Source organism: Hypanus sabinus, chromosome 18 (genome assembly GCF_030144855.1).
Source record: "Hypanus sabinus isolate sHypSab1 chromosome 18, sHypSab1.hap1, whole genome shotgun sequence".
NCBI lineage: Eukaryota > Metazoa > Chordata > Chondrichthyes > Myliobatiformes > Dasyatidae > Hypanus > Hypanus sabinus.
Window position 1 is genome coordinate 29830916 of NC_082723.1, and position 16595 is coordinate 29847510.

The 16595-nt window shown below is 41.3% G+C and overlaps 2 protein-coding genes across 5 annotated transcripts in view; both read right to left on the reverse strand.

Annotated features, from left to right (window-relative positions):
- Positions 1-16595, reverse strand: part of LOC132407441 (rab GTPase-activating protein 1) — a 243889-nt gene that overhangs the window by 111097 nt on the left and 116197 nt on the right. For all 4 annotated transcript variants that reach the window (XM_059993944.1, XM_059993946.1, XM_059993945.1 and 1 more), the window contains one exon: positions 13530-13680. In XM_059993944.1, the coding sequence (XP_059849927.1) occupies positions 13530-13680 (151 nt within the window). The remainder of the gene's footprint in view (positions 1-13529; positions 13681-16595) is intronic.
- LOC132377496 (probable G-protein coupled receptor 21) lies at positions 672-1754 on the reverse strand. The gene has a single exon (XM_059943773.1). The coding sequence runs from the start codon at positions 1752-1754 to the stop codon at positions 672-674; it is 1083 nt and encodes a 360-aa protein (XP_059799756.1).

Below are 16595 nucleotides of genomic sequence, written 5' to 3' on the forward strand. Positions count from 1 at the left end.
TTCATCAGGGCTGGAGAGGAAGGGGAAGAAGCCAGAATAATAAGATGGAGGGAGGGGAGGGAAGGCAAGCTAGAAGGTGGAAGGTGAAACCAGGTGTGGGGAGGGAGGGGACGAAGTGAGAAGCTGGGGAGGTGATGGGTGGAAAAGGCAAAAGGCTGAAGGAGGAATCTAATAGGAAAGAAAGGTAGAAAGGGGAAGGAGGAGGGACATAGTAGAGAAGTGATAGCTAGGGGAGGAGAAGCGGTAAGAGGCCAGAGTGGGGAATAGAAGAGATAAGAGGGAGGGGCAAAAATAAATGATAGCAATTGGAGAAATCGATGCTCGTGTTATCAGGTTGGAGGCTACCCAGATGGAATACGAGGTGTTGCTCCTCCAACCTGAGCATGGCCTCATCACGGCAGAACAGGAGGCATGGACTGACATGTTGGAATGTGAATGACGACAGGAATTAAAAGAGAGCAGCAAAGTTTCTGTTTAAGTTTTCTGTCTCATTATTGATTACTTCTTGTGAAAGGCTATGCATTCAATGAATTGTGATGTAAACCCCAGAAGTTGCCCGAGAACTACTCAGTACCACAACCAAACTTGAGCCCCCAGTTCAATAAATTCAAATCACATTGGAGCTGAAGCAATGCAATGAGCTGGGCAGAATATGTCGCCCCTTATCCTTCTCAAGCATTGCAGTCATTGGAAGATCTTTTACTCCCAGGCATTGAAGGGTTTTTGCTTTCCACATACCAGATACATGAAGCACAGACGGCATCCGAGAGGCGCCTGAGCCCCTTCCGAAAGACACTGTTAGAAAGGCTGTATATTACGCAGTTACAGAAGCTATTGCTAATGGCGAGCCAGGTGGTCAGGAAAGATACCTCCGAGCTATGATAAACGTGGGAGCTCTCGAGGAGGAAATAAACGATGTACGGAAGCCAGAGGATGTAAAAGACACTGGTGATTCGGAAGAGAACCATAGCATAATGTTTCTCAGAGCTGGGTGGATTTTCTGTCGATGTCCCTTCTTGAGGGTTAAACCGAGCACGTCTTTCACTGATTTCTTTCGTGTGTTGTTGGCATATTCTGAATATGTTGAAATAGGTAAAACAGACCACAAATGCAGCCGGGGCATACAGCAAAACCACAATAAACCCTGCAAAGTACACGTTTGTCTCCCAGGAATTAGCACACCATTCAAATATGTCCCCATGATAACCTGGCTTTCCCCAGCCAAAGAAAGAAGGAAGGAATATGATGCAGGAGTATATCCAGATGATAACAATGCAGGCACGCAACCTCCACGGTGTGACCAGCTGATTGTAAGATAGCGGCTTCGTAATTGCAATGTATCGATCAACGCTGATGCAGGCCAGAGAGGTCATTGAAACGCTTTTCAGGACAGACACAATATATCCAAAGAATTTGCACGTTAAAGATTCATGAGATCCAGTCGGATAGTGAAGAAGGGACAAAGACGGAACCAGGCAACTGACTCCAACAAATAGATCAGCGAACGCCGTAGTCTGAATGAAATAACTTGTGGTATGATGATTCAAAAGGGGTGCACAATGAAATACCAATATGACAATGAGATTACCTGAAATGATTAACACTGTCAGAAAAACAATGATGGTTATTTCCAGGAGGCAGATGTTAACTGTTTCGTAGTAACTGAATCCCAAAAGGCAGAATGGTCGGCTGGTATTGTTTGCATCCAGGGAAGAGTTCATACTTCGGTTCTGCACGGCCCAAACAGATGTCATTCTTGGCTGGGTTACTGCTGCGGTGTCTCAGGCTTCTGCCTCACTCGTTTACTATCTGAGCGACTCCGTTCAGTATTATCAGCATTGCAATTTCCCTTGCAAACAGCCATCAGCCTCAACAGGACACAAGGTGACAGAGCTGACCCTTACAGTTGCCATGCTTTCTATTCTTTAAGAAATGAAGACAAATGCTGGCATGAATAGGCTGTGCCATTGACTGGAAGACAAAGAGGGGGACATGACACCTGCCTTTCCCCTGTTTAAAGTAAACATATGCATATATTTTCTGTTTCGTTAAGCTCCAATCCTCCCTCACATGTGGCTTCGTCGAGTCAAAACGACAAAAAAAAACCTTTTGTGGAAATGAAGCTAATTTTAGCCTCAAAATATCAGCACAGTAACTCTACAATTTGTCAAAAGGAAGAGACTGATTAAAAAAAATAAATTAGAAAGCCACAACATTTGAAATACAAGTCTCTCAGCTTTCCTTGAAGGTTTAAACTGCAGAAGAGTCCAGACCGGTGCCTCAGTGACAAACACTGCAATGTGATGCTACTTCCGAATCTCAGCCCAATTTGCCGCAGAATTCAAATGGCCCCTCCAGGCATCGCTCCTCCTTCTCTCTCAATCCTCTGCCAAAGGAAATGTTCGCAAGCAGACCAGAGGATGACTGCAGCACTGTGGAATATTTCCTCTTGCAGCAGCCTCTCTAAAGAGCTCCATCTAATTTCTCTCGTATATACTGGAATGCATTAGAGCCTTACCGATCTGTCACTCGACAGCAGCAGACACTCAGTATACTTTGACCCTCCTGGGAGACGGCTAGCCGGGGAGGAGCTACAGCACAGATCACTGAAATTCCACTACAAACTTGGATCTAGTTATCTTCAGTAATGGCACAGTACCAGATTCATATTTCGCTACCTCGAGTCTGATCAGCCGCTGTCTAGCTGTAGTGTACGACAATAACCCAGGTGAGTTAATAAGGTGTGGTAGTTCAGCAGAAACACAAGAGATTCTGCAGATACTGGAAATCCAGAGCAAGACACACAAAATGCTAGAGGAATCCAGCAGGTCAGGTGGCATCTATGGAGATGAATAAACAGTTGAAGTTTCAGGCAGAGACCTGCTGAGGGGTCTCAGCACAAGACGTCGACTGTTTATTCTTTTCCATTAGGTGCTGTAGTAGTTTAGCACTGCCTTGTGAATTAATGCAGAATCAGAACGGGAAGAGTTAAACCACATTATGATGATCTGTAATGCTTTCTGTCCTTTTAAGTTTTATATAAATATAGAACCACAAAGAATAAAAATCAAATAATTTATTATACAATTACAAGTTTCAAATTATATTAATACTTTCATACAGTAAAATGATCATTAGTAATTATTGACAACAGTTTTCTGAAGTGCATGAATTTTATCACCCTTCATCTTTCTGGGCAATCTCTATCACTGCAGCAGCAAAATGTGACAAGATAAGCACTCGGGTGCAAACAGGAGTCAGCAACACCATCTCGAATTATTTCCTGCATTTGTACTCTCTGGCTGGGTGGTGGGGCTAGAGCCCTGCTGAGGTGGCGGACAGTCGCTGGTTGGGGGGGGAAGAGGGAGTGAGAGGGATCCTGGTTGGGTAGCGGGAGGGGAGGGGGAAAATCCTGGCAGTCTTGGAGAAGAGACAGACAAAAATCAGACTGATAAGCTCTCCCCAGATCAAGATGCTAGGTCATTACTGCCATTACCCAGAGAGATCAGAGTTAACAGCAGACAAGCCCCGATTGTTAATAACGTCTTCCTCACTGGTTGAGTGAGCCAAAATAATGATTCTGATTATAGAAGATGTATTTTCAATTTGAGTTTCACCCAGAAGATAGTGTAACATTACTTATTTTAATTTAAATTATAAATAGATTTAGACTGATTCTTTCCTCAATATAAAAACATTAACAACTTCTAAAAGGCACTTCAAAAATTTATTTCCACTTACACTCAAATAGCAATTTTTCCCAAAGTCTAGTGCTGAGTTACTGTTCTGAATACAAAGGAGCCACTCATTCACCAAATATCAGAAGCCATAAGATAATCAGGGAGGTCTGGTAGCATCTGTCATTAAGGACCTCCATCACCCAGGACATGCCCTCTTCTCATTGCGGTCATCAGGGAAGAGAAACGGGAGCCTGAAGACACACACTCAACATTTCAGGAACAGCTTCTTCCCCTCCGACAGATTTCTGAATGGACAATGAACCTATTATTAGCTCACCACTTTCTTGTTTCTCCATATACGGTATATATTGAGCCAGGGTGCCTAAGTACTGTATTTGTCAGCATGGAGTGGACCACGAGTCTGTAAATCTGGCAAAAGCAAAGGATGTTGGGAATGGCCGAGGGTGGAGCGCCGTGGGAGGGGTGTGGTACAGGTGGCAGAGGAGTAGTTCCAAGGGCAGGGGGTGGTGAGAGTGCAGACAGCCCTGAGACACCAGGCAAGGTCACTTGATTATCATCACTCACATATGTCATGAAATTTGTTTTTCTTTTGTGTGGCAGCACTACAGTGAAATGCATAAAATTACTATATTCATCTCCAGTTCAATATCAATGACCTTGCTGGATATTTGGTTTCTTGGTAGGGTTAGTTTATCTTTTGGGGGAAGGGGAACCTGTCACGATAACAACTACTTGCTATTTAAAGGTTAGCTTTATTTGTCATGTGCATGGTACATTAAAATATTGAAAGATACAGCGAAATGTGTTGTCTGTGTCAACAGCCAACACAGTCCAAGGATGTGTTGGGGGGTAGCCCACAAGGGTCATCAGCACCAACATATTGTACCCACAACTTACAAATGCTTACATTTTTGGAATGAGAGAGGAAATCAGAACACCCAGGGGAAACCTATGCGGTCATGGGGAGAACGCACAAATTCCTATCAGACAACAGCGGGAATTGAACCACAATCTTCCGATCACTGGCGCTGTAGAGCATTACGCTAACTGCTACACTACCATGCCGCCTCCTTGCTTAAGGAAGGAAAGCTCTATGCATAATTTGCCATAAAACAATTTTCACAAATGCACAGGATTGGAACAACTTTAAAAAATATTCAATGATCTACAGGGAAACAATGATAACAAAAACTAATTGATCTCACAAGAAAATCTGCTGATGCTGGAAATCCAGAGCAACACACATAAGCGGAAGGAGGGGGGAATCCAGGGGTAAGTAACAGGCAGATTAGAAGTGAAAGGTCAGAGTGGGAAATAGAGGAAGGGCAGAAGGGTGGGGAGGGAATTTGTTCACCATTAGAAATTGACATTCATACCATCAGGTTGGAGGGTACTCCAGATGGATACAAAATGTTGCTCCACCAAATGGAGGGTGGCTTCATCTTGGCACAAGAGGCCATGGATCAACACGTTGGAACTGGAACGGGAATCGGAATTAAAATATTTGGCCACACATCAGTCCCGCTCATGGTGGATGTGCTTGAAGTGGTCCTCCAATTTATGATGGGTCTCACCAATGTAGAGGAGACCACATTGGGAGCACCGAACACAACAGATGACCCCTAACTGATATTTGACTTTCTTCTTAGCCTTCCCCCACATCCCAAGCCACCATTAGCACAGAAATACAGAAAGGTGCTGGAAAAGGTTCAATAACATCATGAAGGATCCCACCCATCCTGCTCATGGACTGTTTGTCCTTCTCCCATCAGGGAGGAGGCTACGTAGCATCCACACCTGGCCTACCAGACTCAAAAAGTTACTCTCCCCAAGCAGTAGGCTGATCAACACCTGCACCCAATAATCCTCCTTTCCCCAACCACCACTACTTTATCATTTCCTCTCAAAGTCGCTTTAAGTACTGATACACCTGTGCCTAGTGTCACTTTATGGACATACAATCAATCTATGCATACAAACTAAGCTATACATATATATCTATTGTGTCCTTTATTGTCCTTATTGTCTGAATTTTTGTGCTGCATCAGCTCGAGTAATAATAATTTCATTCCCTTTTACATTCGTGTACTGGGAATCACATTAAACAATCTTGAGTCTTGAAAAGGTGATAAAGACTGTGTACAATTTGATTCTCAGTCTGCGTATTCCCTGTTGTCAATCTGCTCCTTAAGAAACGGGGTATTATTGGTCATGTGCTTAATTATCAGGTTCAAAATAAAACTACAGCCCTACTGTTCAGAATAAATAGAAAGTAAAAGTGCCTGATATTTTACACCTTCTCAGGATGTCCTCGAGTGCTTTTGAAAAGCTGCTGTTTCAGGAAGTGCAGCAATTTGCGCAGTGCAAACTCTCACTACAGCAAAGTGATAATGAGCAGAACTGTGGCAATGACGACTGAGATAAATATTAGGAGATCAGAGAGAATGCCCACTTTTTCCTTTGAAGAAGTACCGCCTGAGAGAGCAGACAGACTTCATGATCCAGCAAAGGAACGAAGGACTGCTGAGAGAATCACAAGGGGTCTCTCTCACACCCCCCAACCGCCCCAGGATATACACCAGGACTACTACATTCACAGAGCCCTCAGCATAGTCAAGGACCCCTCCCATCCGCCCACAATCTCTTTGACCTCCTGCCGTCAAGTAGAAGATACCACCATACAAGAATAAGGACTGTTACGTTGGTTAACAGCTTCTTCCCTTACCCCAGGCTGTGAGACTTCTGAACCTTGCTTTCACCCAGAACACATTATATATGGCCAGCAGCAGTAATACTGTAGTATACTTAATTAGATGTACTTTATGTCAATTTATTTGTTTATTGAAATACAGCACAGAATAGGCCATTCTGGCTGCACCACCCAGCAAAACCCCAGTTTAATCCTAGGCCAATTACGGGACAATTTACAAGGACCTATAATCTTACCAAAAGTACATCTTTGGAATGTTGGAGCACCCAGAGGAAACCCATACTGTTACTGAGAGATCCAATCTCCTTCCAGGAAGCTCTGGGAATTTAACCCTATTCGCTGGTACTGTAAAGCATTCTGCTAACCACTACACCACCATGTCAACTTGTACATCTACAAAATATATTTTTATTGTTAATATTATTTTACGTGCTGTATGTTCTACATGCACTGTGTTTTGCACCTTGGTCCCTGAGGATCCTGGTTTTATTCCTGGTGTATGGTTGAATAACAATAAACAAACTTGAATTTGAAGTGGTAGGTACATAGAATGCCTTGCCAAGGGTGGGGGTAGAGGCAGATACCAGTATTAAGGGTATTTAAGAAACTCTTAGATACACACATGGACAAAAGAAAAATACAATACATAAAGTTAGGGTCATTAAACACATGTTTGATGAAACAGATAGAAAAAATAATATTTTATCCCTGACTCACAGGGTCTCAGATGTCAATCAGGTTGGGATGATGCAATCCCTCCACCAACCCCCCCCCCTCGGTTCATTGCCTGGGGGCTTCAATGCATCGTACAGGATTCAATATACAATTCCGTCTCCAAGAGACAATAGCCGGTATCAATGGTTCTGCCTTTCGGAGGCCAGGACACATTCCAAACTCTTTGTGGATTCTGCATGTCTTTCTCTCATTTCCCGGGTTTCCTGAACTGACTCAATAGTGATCTTGCGTTTCTCAAAAAGGAGGGGGGCTACCCCGCACCCTTCGGCCCCTCAGAGCTGTGGCACATTCGTAACACCAGTTAAAGAACTTCCTCCTCATCTCTGTTCTAGAGGGTATTCCTTCTATTCTGAGACTGTGTCCTCTGGTCCTAGACTCTCCCACGGCATCTCTTAACTTTTTCTGACTCTGTTCAGCTACCAGAAACAGCACCTTTGAGCCTCTCTTTTTACCATAACTGTATTTTAAAGAACAAGCTTTAGGTGATCTAATCTAATGTCTCTTTGACCATCTGTTCTGCATTGTTGTGCTTTGCTGAACATGGTGGACATACTATGCCAGTGCTGGAATATGTGGTGACACATCCCCAACACATCCTTGGATGTGCTGTTTTTAACACAAATGATGCATTTCACTACGTTTCAATGTTTGTTCGTTATGTGCTGTGTTGTAAGACATAGGCAATCATGGTCTATGATCATGATTGTTCTTGGCAAATGTTTGATAGAAGTGGTTTGCTACTGCCTTCTTCTGGCCAGTGTCTTTACAAGAAGGTTGATCCCAGCCATTATCAATACTCTTCAGAGGTTACCTGGTGTCAGTGGTCACATAACCAGGTCTTGGGATATACACCAGTTGCTCATAAGACCATCCACCACTTGCTCCCATGGCTTCATGTGACCCTGATTGGGGCGCTAAGCAGATGTGGTACCTTGCCCAAGGGTGACCTGAAGGCAAGTGAAGGGAAGGAGCACCTTACACCTCCTTTGGTAGAGACGCATCTCCATCCTATCACTCTACGTTTTAAAGTACATGTGATAAATAAATCTGAATAGTCCAACATTTCCCTTGAAGTAAAAATCATAATCCTCTCAGAAATATTATCTCATTGATTCTGTGAAGCTCTACAATCTGCAGTTATCCAGGAAGCATTTACACACCAAATAAGAGACATTAAGAGACATTATTGCTTTCTGCAATAAAAAAAATCAAATTACTGACACAAATTAAACTCGTCCATAGAACATTTTGTTCACATTCAATTGGTGAAAGCAGCATAAATTTTGGGAAATCTGCATCCCTTGCCACACAAGGTATTTGTCAAATTGTGTATCTTTCATTTTAGAATAATAAATACAAGACATTCTGCAGATGCTGGAAATCCAGAGCAACACACACACACAAAATGCTGGAGGAACTCAGCAGGTTAGGCAGCTTCTATGGAGAGGAATAAACAGTCAATGTTTCAGGCCGAGTTCCTTCATCAGGACTGGAAAGAGGGAAGAACCCATAAGTAGAGCAGGGGAAAGAGGGAAAGGAAGACAAACTGGCAGGTGATAGGTGAGACCAGAAGAGGAGGAAGGCGGGTGGGTGTGTGTGGGAGGAGAGATGAAATGAGGAGCTGGGAGGTGGAAAAGGTAAAAAGTATTTTTAAAATTTCATATCTCATTATCCTTGAAGTTCTTGTTTCCAGACGGTCAAAGCTCATAAGGGAATATAAAAATACAACGTGAGTTCAAATTTTACTTTTTTTATTTTTATTTTGCTTGTCAGCATTGATCTAGAAGCAGTGAGGAAGCTATGTATATTATATTCAACTGAAATGTCCTGTGACCAAAATGAGGTGAAAGCCTCGAGAAAATCCACTTTATTAGACATAAGCAGTCTAATGACACCTGGTCAAGAATGGTAAAACCTGAGTAATAGTTATTAGAAATTTAAGCTTAAGACCCAGAGCTGAGCTCAGAGTGAGCACATGGTCTAACCTTTATGCAACAAGCAGACCGATGCAACATTGTGAGTTTTCAGAGTTGTGCAATTACTCATCCACACCAGAGTTTACCACTTTCTCCTCAACCTTCTGCCCTCTCCAAATCCCACACACTCATCCATCACAACAGGCCAGATGAAAGATTAATCTCAGATTACAAAGCAAGCACCCAAAATGGAGCAATTTCAAAAACCACCTGAGAAAGTTGTGAACATGACAGAATAATTTACTTTTCCTAGTAAACAGTAAATCGACAATTTCCTTTGGGATAACAAACAATCCATTTTTTTGTAAAGTATTTTTCAGTATTTGATTATTCCCTGAACTGTTCGGTCCACAGTGCTGGATAAATGCACATGGATCAGAAACTACAAGTTCAATGTATGATCTATCAGTGCTGCCAATTCCAGTCAGGTTGTGGCAGTGGCTGTGTTAAAATTAGTCTGTTTGTCCCACTCCACTCTCATCAGGGAAGAGGCTATGTAGCATTCAATCCAGGGTCACCAAATTCAAAAACAGGTAGTTTCCCCAAGCAGTAAGACTGATCAACACCTTCACCTACTAACCCACCCCTCCACACCCCCAACCAGCACTATTTATAATTTCCTGTCAGTCAGCTTATGTACTGTCACTCCTGTGCCTAGCGTCATTTTATGAATATACACGCACACAAAATTATTTAGTTCTCCTTTACACTAGTGTACTGAAAATGACATTAAACCAGCTAAAAAGGACTACTGCTTTTCCTTCTCATTTATTAGAACAGTAACAATCTATCTCAGAATTAAGAAATATGAAGATATTAAAGCTAATTCTCATGGAAATCTACTGGTCACAAATCTAAAATGGTTTCTGGGTTCCAGTGCTGGGGCATTTTATCTGATAAAACAAGTCTAAACCAAAAGGGACCAACACCAGCTAATGTAGTACAAGGGAATAAGCATTATGACTCCATTGCCAACAATACATCATGATCAGAAATAAAAATCAAACTTAAACATTAAAAATTCCATTTCAACCAAAACTACCAAATATTAATTTCAGGTGCTCTACCATAAAGATTTAAATATTAGCTCTATTTGTCACATGGACATCAAAATACATTGTGAAATGTGTCACTTGTGACAAAGGACAACATAGTCCAAGGATGTGCTGGGAGCAGTCCACAAGTGTCATCACACTTCCAGTGCCAAACATGCCTACAACTTACCTGAATGTCTTTGCAATGTGGGAGAAAACCAGAGCTCCTGGAAGAAACCCACATGGTCACAGGTAGAATGTACAAACTCCTTACTAATAGCGATGGCAATTGTACACTGATCGTTTGCACTGTAAAGCCTAACACTAACCATTATGCTACCATGCCGCCCAACATACTGGTCTCAAATAAATTAAAGATGCATTAACACTACACATTTACATCATTTTAGCTTTCAGCCAATGCTACATTAACATCAAACAGAAGTTAAATTTTTCTTCCCTACAGGATCTTGCTGTTTAATTCTAGACCAGGGGTTTCCAACCTGGGATCCACATACCCCTCGATTACTGGTAGAGGTCCATGGCATTAAAACAAGGTTGGGAACCCGTGTTCTGGACAGTAATCCAAGGATTCAGATTGAACCTCCAATTCGTACACACTGCAACTTTTGGTAACACATCAATGCTGTCAATATCTGCTTAATCACTAATACCAGAAATGGGACTTGCAATCAAATTTTATAAATTAACCTTAAGCACAAGTACAAGCACAAATAGAATTTAAAAAAGGCAAGGAAAACCACAGCAACTTCCAAACAGGTGACAGAGGCACATAAAGATAATGCACAGGAAGTTATTCACCTGTCTTGCATCTTTGGTAAAACTATCCAAATAGTCTCATTCCTTTGTGCATTATTCTCAGTAAGTATTTATCACAAAATTATAAACACTTCCAACACAAGAAGCTGTTCAGCTGACTGTGCCAAAGCAGCTTACTCTGAACAAAAAAAGTGAAACAGAAGGCCTAAGTTATTGGAACAGGTTGGGCAGGCTACAACTTTCATCCTTGGCACGTAGGAGAACAAGATTTTGCAAGATACAGGTAATCTGGGTTATTATATGGTTTATCGGAAACTGTTCTGAAACATGTTGGGTTCTGATTAATTCTTTAGCGACTGTCATCAAGTTTTTAATCTTTGGACCATGCTTTTTATTTTACATTTCCAGTTTCTGAGATGCCTCTTCAGGCTGCAGTGTAGAATGTGGAGAATTTCTTTATATATGGACCTCGTTGATCGTTCGTTATGTGCCATGTCATATGAAATGGGTGATCATGGTTTTTCTAAGATCATGATTGTTCTTGGCAAATATTTCTACAGAAGTGGCTTGCCATTACTTTCTTCTGGGCAGTATCTTTACAAGATGCGTGACCCCAGCCATTGTCAATACTGTTCAGAAATTGCCTGCCTGGCATCAGTGGTCACATAACCAGGACTTGTGATATGCACCAGCTGCTCATACAACCACCCACCACTTGCTCCCAGGGCTTCATGTGACCCTGACTGGGGTCTAAGCAGATGCTACACCTTGTCCAAGGGTGACTTGTACGCTAGCAGAGGGAAGGAGTGCCTTACATCTCCTTCGGTAAAGGCATATCTCCACTTTGACACCCATTATGCATTTCTGTAAGTTTAATGAGGAGTGTATACAGGGTCACTGCACAGTCTTTCACCCCCACCCCAGGGGATGGGGAACTAAAAACTCAAAAGGCACAGGCTTAAGGCGAGGGGAATGATTTAAAAGGGACCAAGGATGGAACTTATTCACAGAGAGGGTGTGCATACACGTACGGAAAGAGCTGCCAAATAAAGTAGTTGAGGCAGGTACAATAACATTCAAAAGATATCTGCATATTTGGTTTGGGGGGTGGGTTTAGAGGTAGATTGGACTGGTTTGGTGAGCAGTGGCTGGTATGAACAAGATGGGCCAAAGGGCCAGTTTCCCTGCTGTATTACTCCATGACTCTACAAATCTTTAATTACCGCAGTTCCTTATTTTTTACCAGAGACACTGTATTGGTGATGTAAACTGATCCTTGATGTACATTTCAAATCAAGGACACAGAACTAAGTAGGAACTACATTTGTCCTGTTAAAGTACCCAATGCAAGTGCTGGTGAATTTATGGCATATTGAACAGGCGAAAAGATTTTCATTATAACTTCATTTTCAGTTTAAATTACTTGACCTGATAAAGGTTATTATTTTTCACAATTACTTCTTTTGCAAAAGAGAAATTAAATGCCTAGTTTTGAAATTTCTTTACTGAATTAAAACTTCTAAAATATCTGGCATCTGAAATGTCAACTAATAGAATGGAAACTGGTGTCCATGCTTGAGGAAAGAAAATGGTGATTTCCCCATGGGTCAGCTTCAGAAGGCTATTTTAATGATAAATGCTTGAGTTATTTGAAGGGCATAAACTCTTCCAAGTTCTATACTGCAACCTGAAAAAGCAGCCATCACAGGAAAGCAGCATCCATCATCAAAAACCTCCACCACCTCTCTTCTCAATGTTATCGCCAGGGATGTGGTACAGGTGCCTCAGGGTGAGGAATAGTTATTACCCCTCAACCATCAGGCTCCTGCACCAGAGGGGATGACTTCACTCAACTTCATTCAGCCCACCACTGAACCGTTCCCACAACCAATAGGTTCACTTTCAAGGATCTCATATTCTCAATATTATTTATTTATTTGTTATTGTTTTTCTTTTTGTACTTGCAGCTTGTTGTCTTGTGCACATAGGGTATTTCTGTCATGTTATGTCTAGTCTTTCATTGATTCTATTGTTTCCTTTGCATTTAACTGTGAATTCCTGCAAGAAAACAAGTCTAACTGTTGTATATGGTGACATATATGTACAATGATAATAAATCTGCTTTGAACTTTGAAGAGGTGCCTCAGAAAAATTGGCAATATTAAAAATGGAAGCAAGCTCCAAAGATCAAAAGATTCAAAAATTTAATGAATGTCACTAAACAATTAATCAGAACCTGACATGTTTCATAACAGCTCCTGATAAACCATTTATAAACCCAGATTACCTGTAATATTATTCTTATACAGATAACTTAATGGATGGCAAAGAGATTAAACAACAACTATAAAGCATTTGGCTGAAATCCAACTAGGACTGAGAGATTACTTGCATAAGCACTTCCTGGACAATTCACTGAATGGAACAATTGCTTGCATTTAACTAGATTGATCTCAAAATTAAATTTTGCAACTGACACAAGACAACAAAGTACATGCAAGATGTACAAAGAATCCTGTCCATCAACTATATAAACATATTCTATTCAGTAGAAGCCAGGCACACAAATTTGCTTAATTGCAAAACTACTTACTTTTGTGATAAGGAGTCTGTAGTCTTCTACCATCTGGTCATTGTTGTGGCATCCTGCAAGAAGCTGCCACACCTCACCTCGAAGAGCCTCAGGAACGCCACTTCTCACTAAAGCTGGCAGAGGCTTGGGTCTTACACTCAAATTTAGATGCCTATATAAAATATGAGATGATTAGAAATTTCAAGAGAAACTGTGCCCATAAATAAGTGTCACATAATGATTGATCTATTTTTACAAAACCACAATATGAAATTACTGATAATAATTTTACCTACACCATGCAGAATTAGTTTTTCTGCACAATTATAACTAAACGTGTGTTTAATCATGATGTTTTAAATTAAGTCACAATGGAAATAACTACTCTGGCTAGTTCTCCCAAATCAATGTAGCTTCCCAGAAGAGGGTGATTCTCCATTGTTCTGATACTGTAACTAGCTGCCTTGAAAAGAGTCTTAGAATCATGCTTATGTCACACACCCAGGCCACTCAGTCCATCAAATTCATCAAAACTGGAAGTTATTCATCAAATCACACCTCCAAGAACTTGGTCTCTAATATTCTAGTTTAGACTTCCCAATAATTTTTAAATAGACCTTCCTGACTGGCTGCGTCACAGCCTGGCAGGAGGCCCCCAACACACACAATTACAAGAGGCAAGGTTGTCGGCTCAGCCAGCCTACAGTCTGGCCTCCCCACCACGGAGGGCATCACCAAGTGGCTACTCATCAAGAATGAGGCATGTATCATTAAGGACCCTCACCATCTAGGACATGCCCTCTTCAGAATCAGATCTAATATCACTGGCATATATTGTGAAATCTTTTGTCTTTGCGGCAGCAGTACAATGCAATAAATAATAGAAGCACAAACTGAATTACAGTAAGTACACACAAATTAAATAAACTCAGACGCTGCATAACGCTACCCCGCATCGCATTGCTTCGTTACAACATGGGTATTCAATTCTTTATTGAAATGTTTAAAAATGACAAAAAATCATTCTAAGCAACATTTAAAACTTTGAGTGGCTGGCATTACGGTAAACATTCAATCAGCCAATGAGAGTGTTTAAACATGCCCTGAGCCACTCACAACCAATCACGTATTAGTTGACACTCAGCTTCCTCTGCATTTGTAAACATACTTGCTTCCTCACCAATTTATTCTATTTTTTTTCACCATAATGTCTGGAAAACATCCTGCAACCTCCAGTGAGGGCAGCACATCCAAGGTGGCTTGGAAAAGCATTGACATGGATGTGAAACTGCAAGCTGGTGAGTGTCAGGTTGATGTTGGCACCTCTTTGAAATCGATCACACTGATGATCAGAACAATTATTAAAAATGCAGACAAGATGAAAGCTTCTGCTACAACAACCTCAAAAGTTATCAACAAAATTGATCAGTTCAAGGATTATTTCAATTGCCTGAAAAATGGAAAATAGACTAAATTTATGGGTGGATGACCAAACACAACAAAACATGCCCTTAAGCCAGCTGAGAATAATGGAAAAGGCAATAAACATCCTTCTGAGCTTGTCTTCAATATGGATGAAACAGGGGTATTCTGGAAAAGAATGCCTTCTCGTACTTTCATCCCCCAACAGAAACATGCAACTTGTTTCAAGGCTGCAAAGGACTGATTAACCACAGAATTCCTCAGCACTAGTATTGGCACGATCTTACAAATCATGGACCAGTTCATCGATAATGACTCTGACTTGGAGCAAAGCAATAAGGCAAAGAGATGTTCTCGACATGATTTCCTGCTAACAAGAACTGATTTGTGACAGGAAACTTAAGATAAGGCAGTCAAATCTTGACATCTACTTGAAGAAGCGATCAAATTTAGAGGAGGACCCACAGCCCAGCCCCTCCCCCAAGATGTAATCACCACCCACTTCCCTCCGCTGCAGCTGTGATTTGCTGGGGCTCCACTGATATACAGATTAGGCCTATTTGTGTGTTTGTTACTCACGAATTACTGTGTATATGTAAAATAATGTATCATACATCTTAGGTTTGATTTTTTTAAAATCAGGCACACATGTCAATTTACATAATGTTACAATAACCCCGCATAATTTCCACCTCCGAGGAACACATCCTCGGCACGAGTTAGTTAAGTTAAATGAGTAGTGCACAAAGAAATAAAAAAGTAGTGAGGTAGTGCTTGTGGGTTCAATGTCCCTTCAGAAATTCAATGGCAGAGGGGAAGAAGTTGTTCTTGAATCATTGAGTGTGTGTCTCCTGTACCTCCCTGCTGACGGCAGCAATGAGAAAAGGACATGTCCTGGGTGATGGGTGTACTTAATGATAGACACTGCCTTTCTGAGGCATCCTTGACATCCTGGATACTATGGATGCTAGTGCTTGTGATGGAGATGATGGTTTACAACACTCTACAGTTTATTTCAATCCTGTGCAGCAGCTGACCCATAGTCAGAACGCGGCATCTATCATTAAGTACCTCACCATCTAAGACATGGCCTCTTCCCACTACTGCCATCATGGTGAGGTACAAAAGCCAAAAGACCCTCACTCAATGATGTAGAAACAGCTTTTTCTCCTCTGCTAGCAGATTTCTTACTAGTTCATGAACACTACAATTTTTGGCACTTTTTAAATTTACAGTAATTTTATGTCTTTGAACAGTACTACTTCCACAAAACACGTTTTGCATCGTGTAAGTCAGTGATAATAAATATGATTCTGAGTCTCGCACAGAGAGAGAGACGTTCACCCTTCATTTCGGTTAAAAGCACATCAGGGAAGATCTCACTTCATGAAATAAAAAACGCTACAACTAAAATGATGCAATTTCCCTTGGAGACAAGGAATGATCAGACTCTGCTCTTTGTAGTTCAAAGAGAAATGGGTAGTAAGGGCTGGATTACAAGTGCTGCCCAAAGCACCAAGGTAAAGCAAGCTGTTGCAACGGCTTTAGAGATGAGCAATCAACCACACTGGCTTAATTTAAAAATTAACTTTGAGACAATTAGTGACAAGTTAACAAAAACCTTCATGTATTGAGGCACAATTTGATCGAATTATGAACAAACAA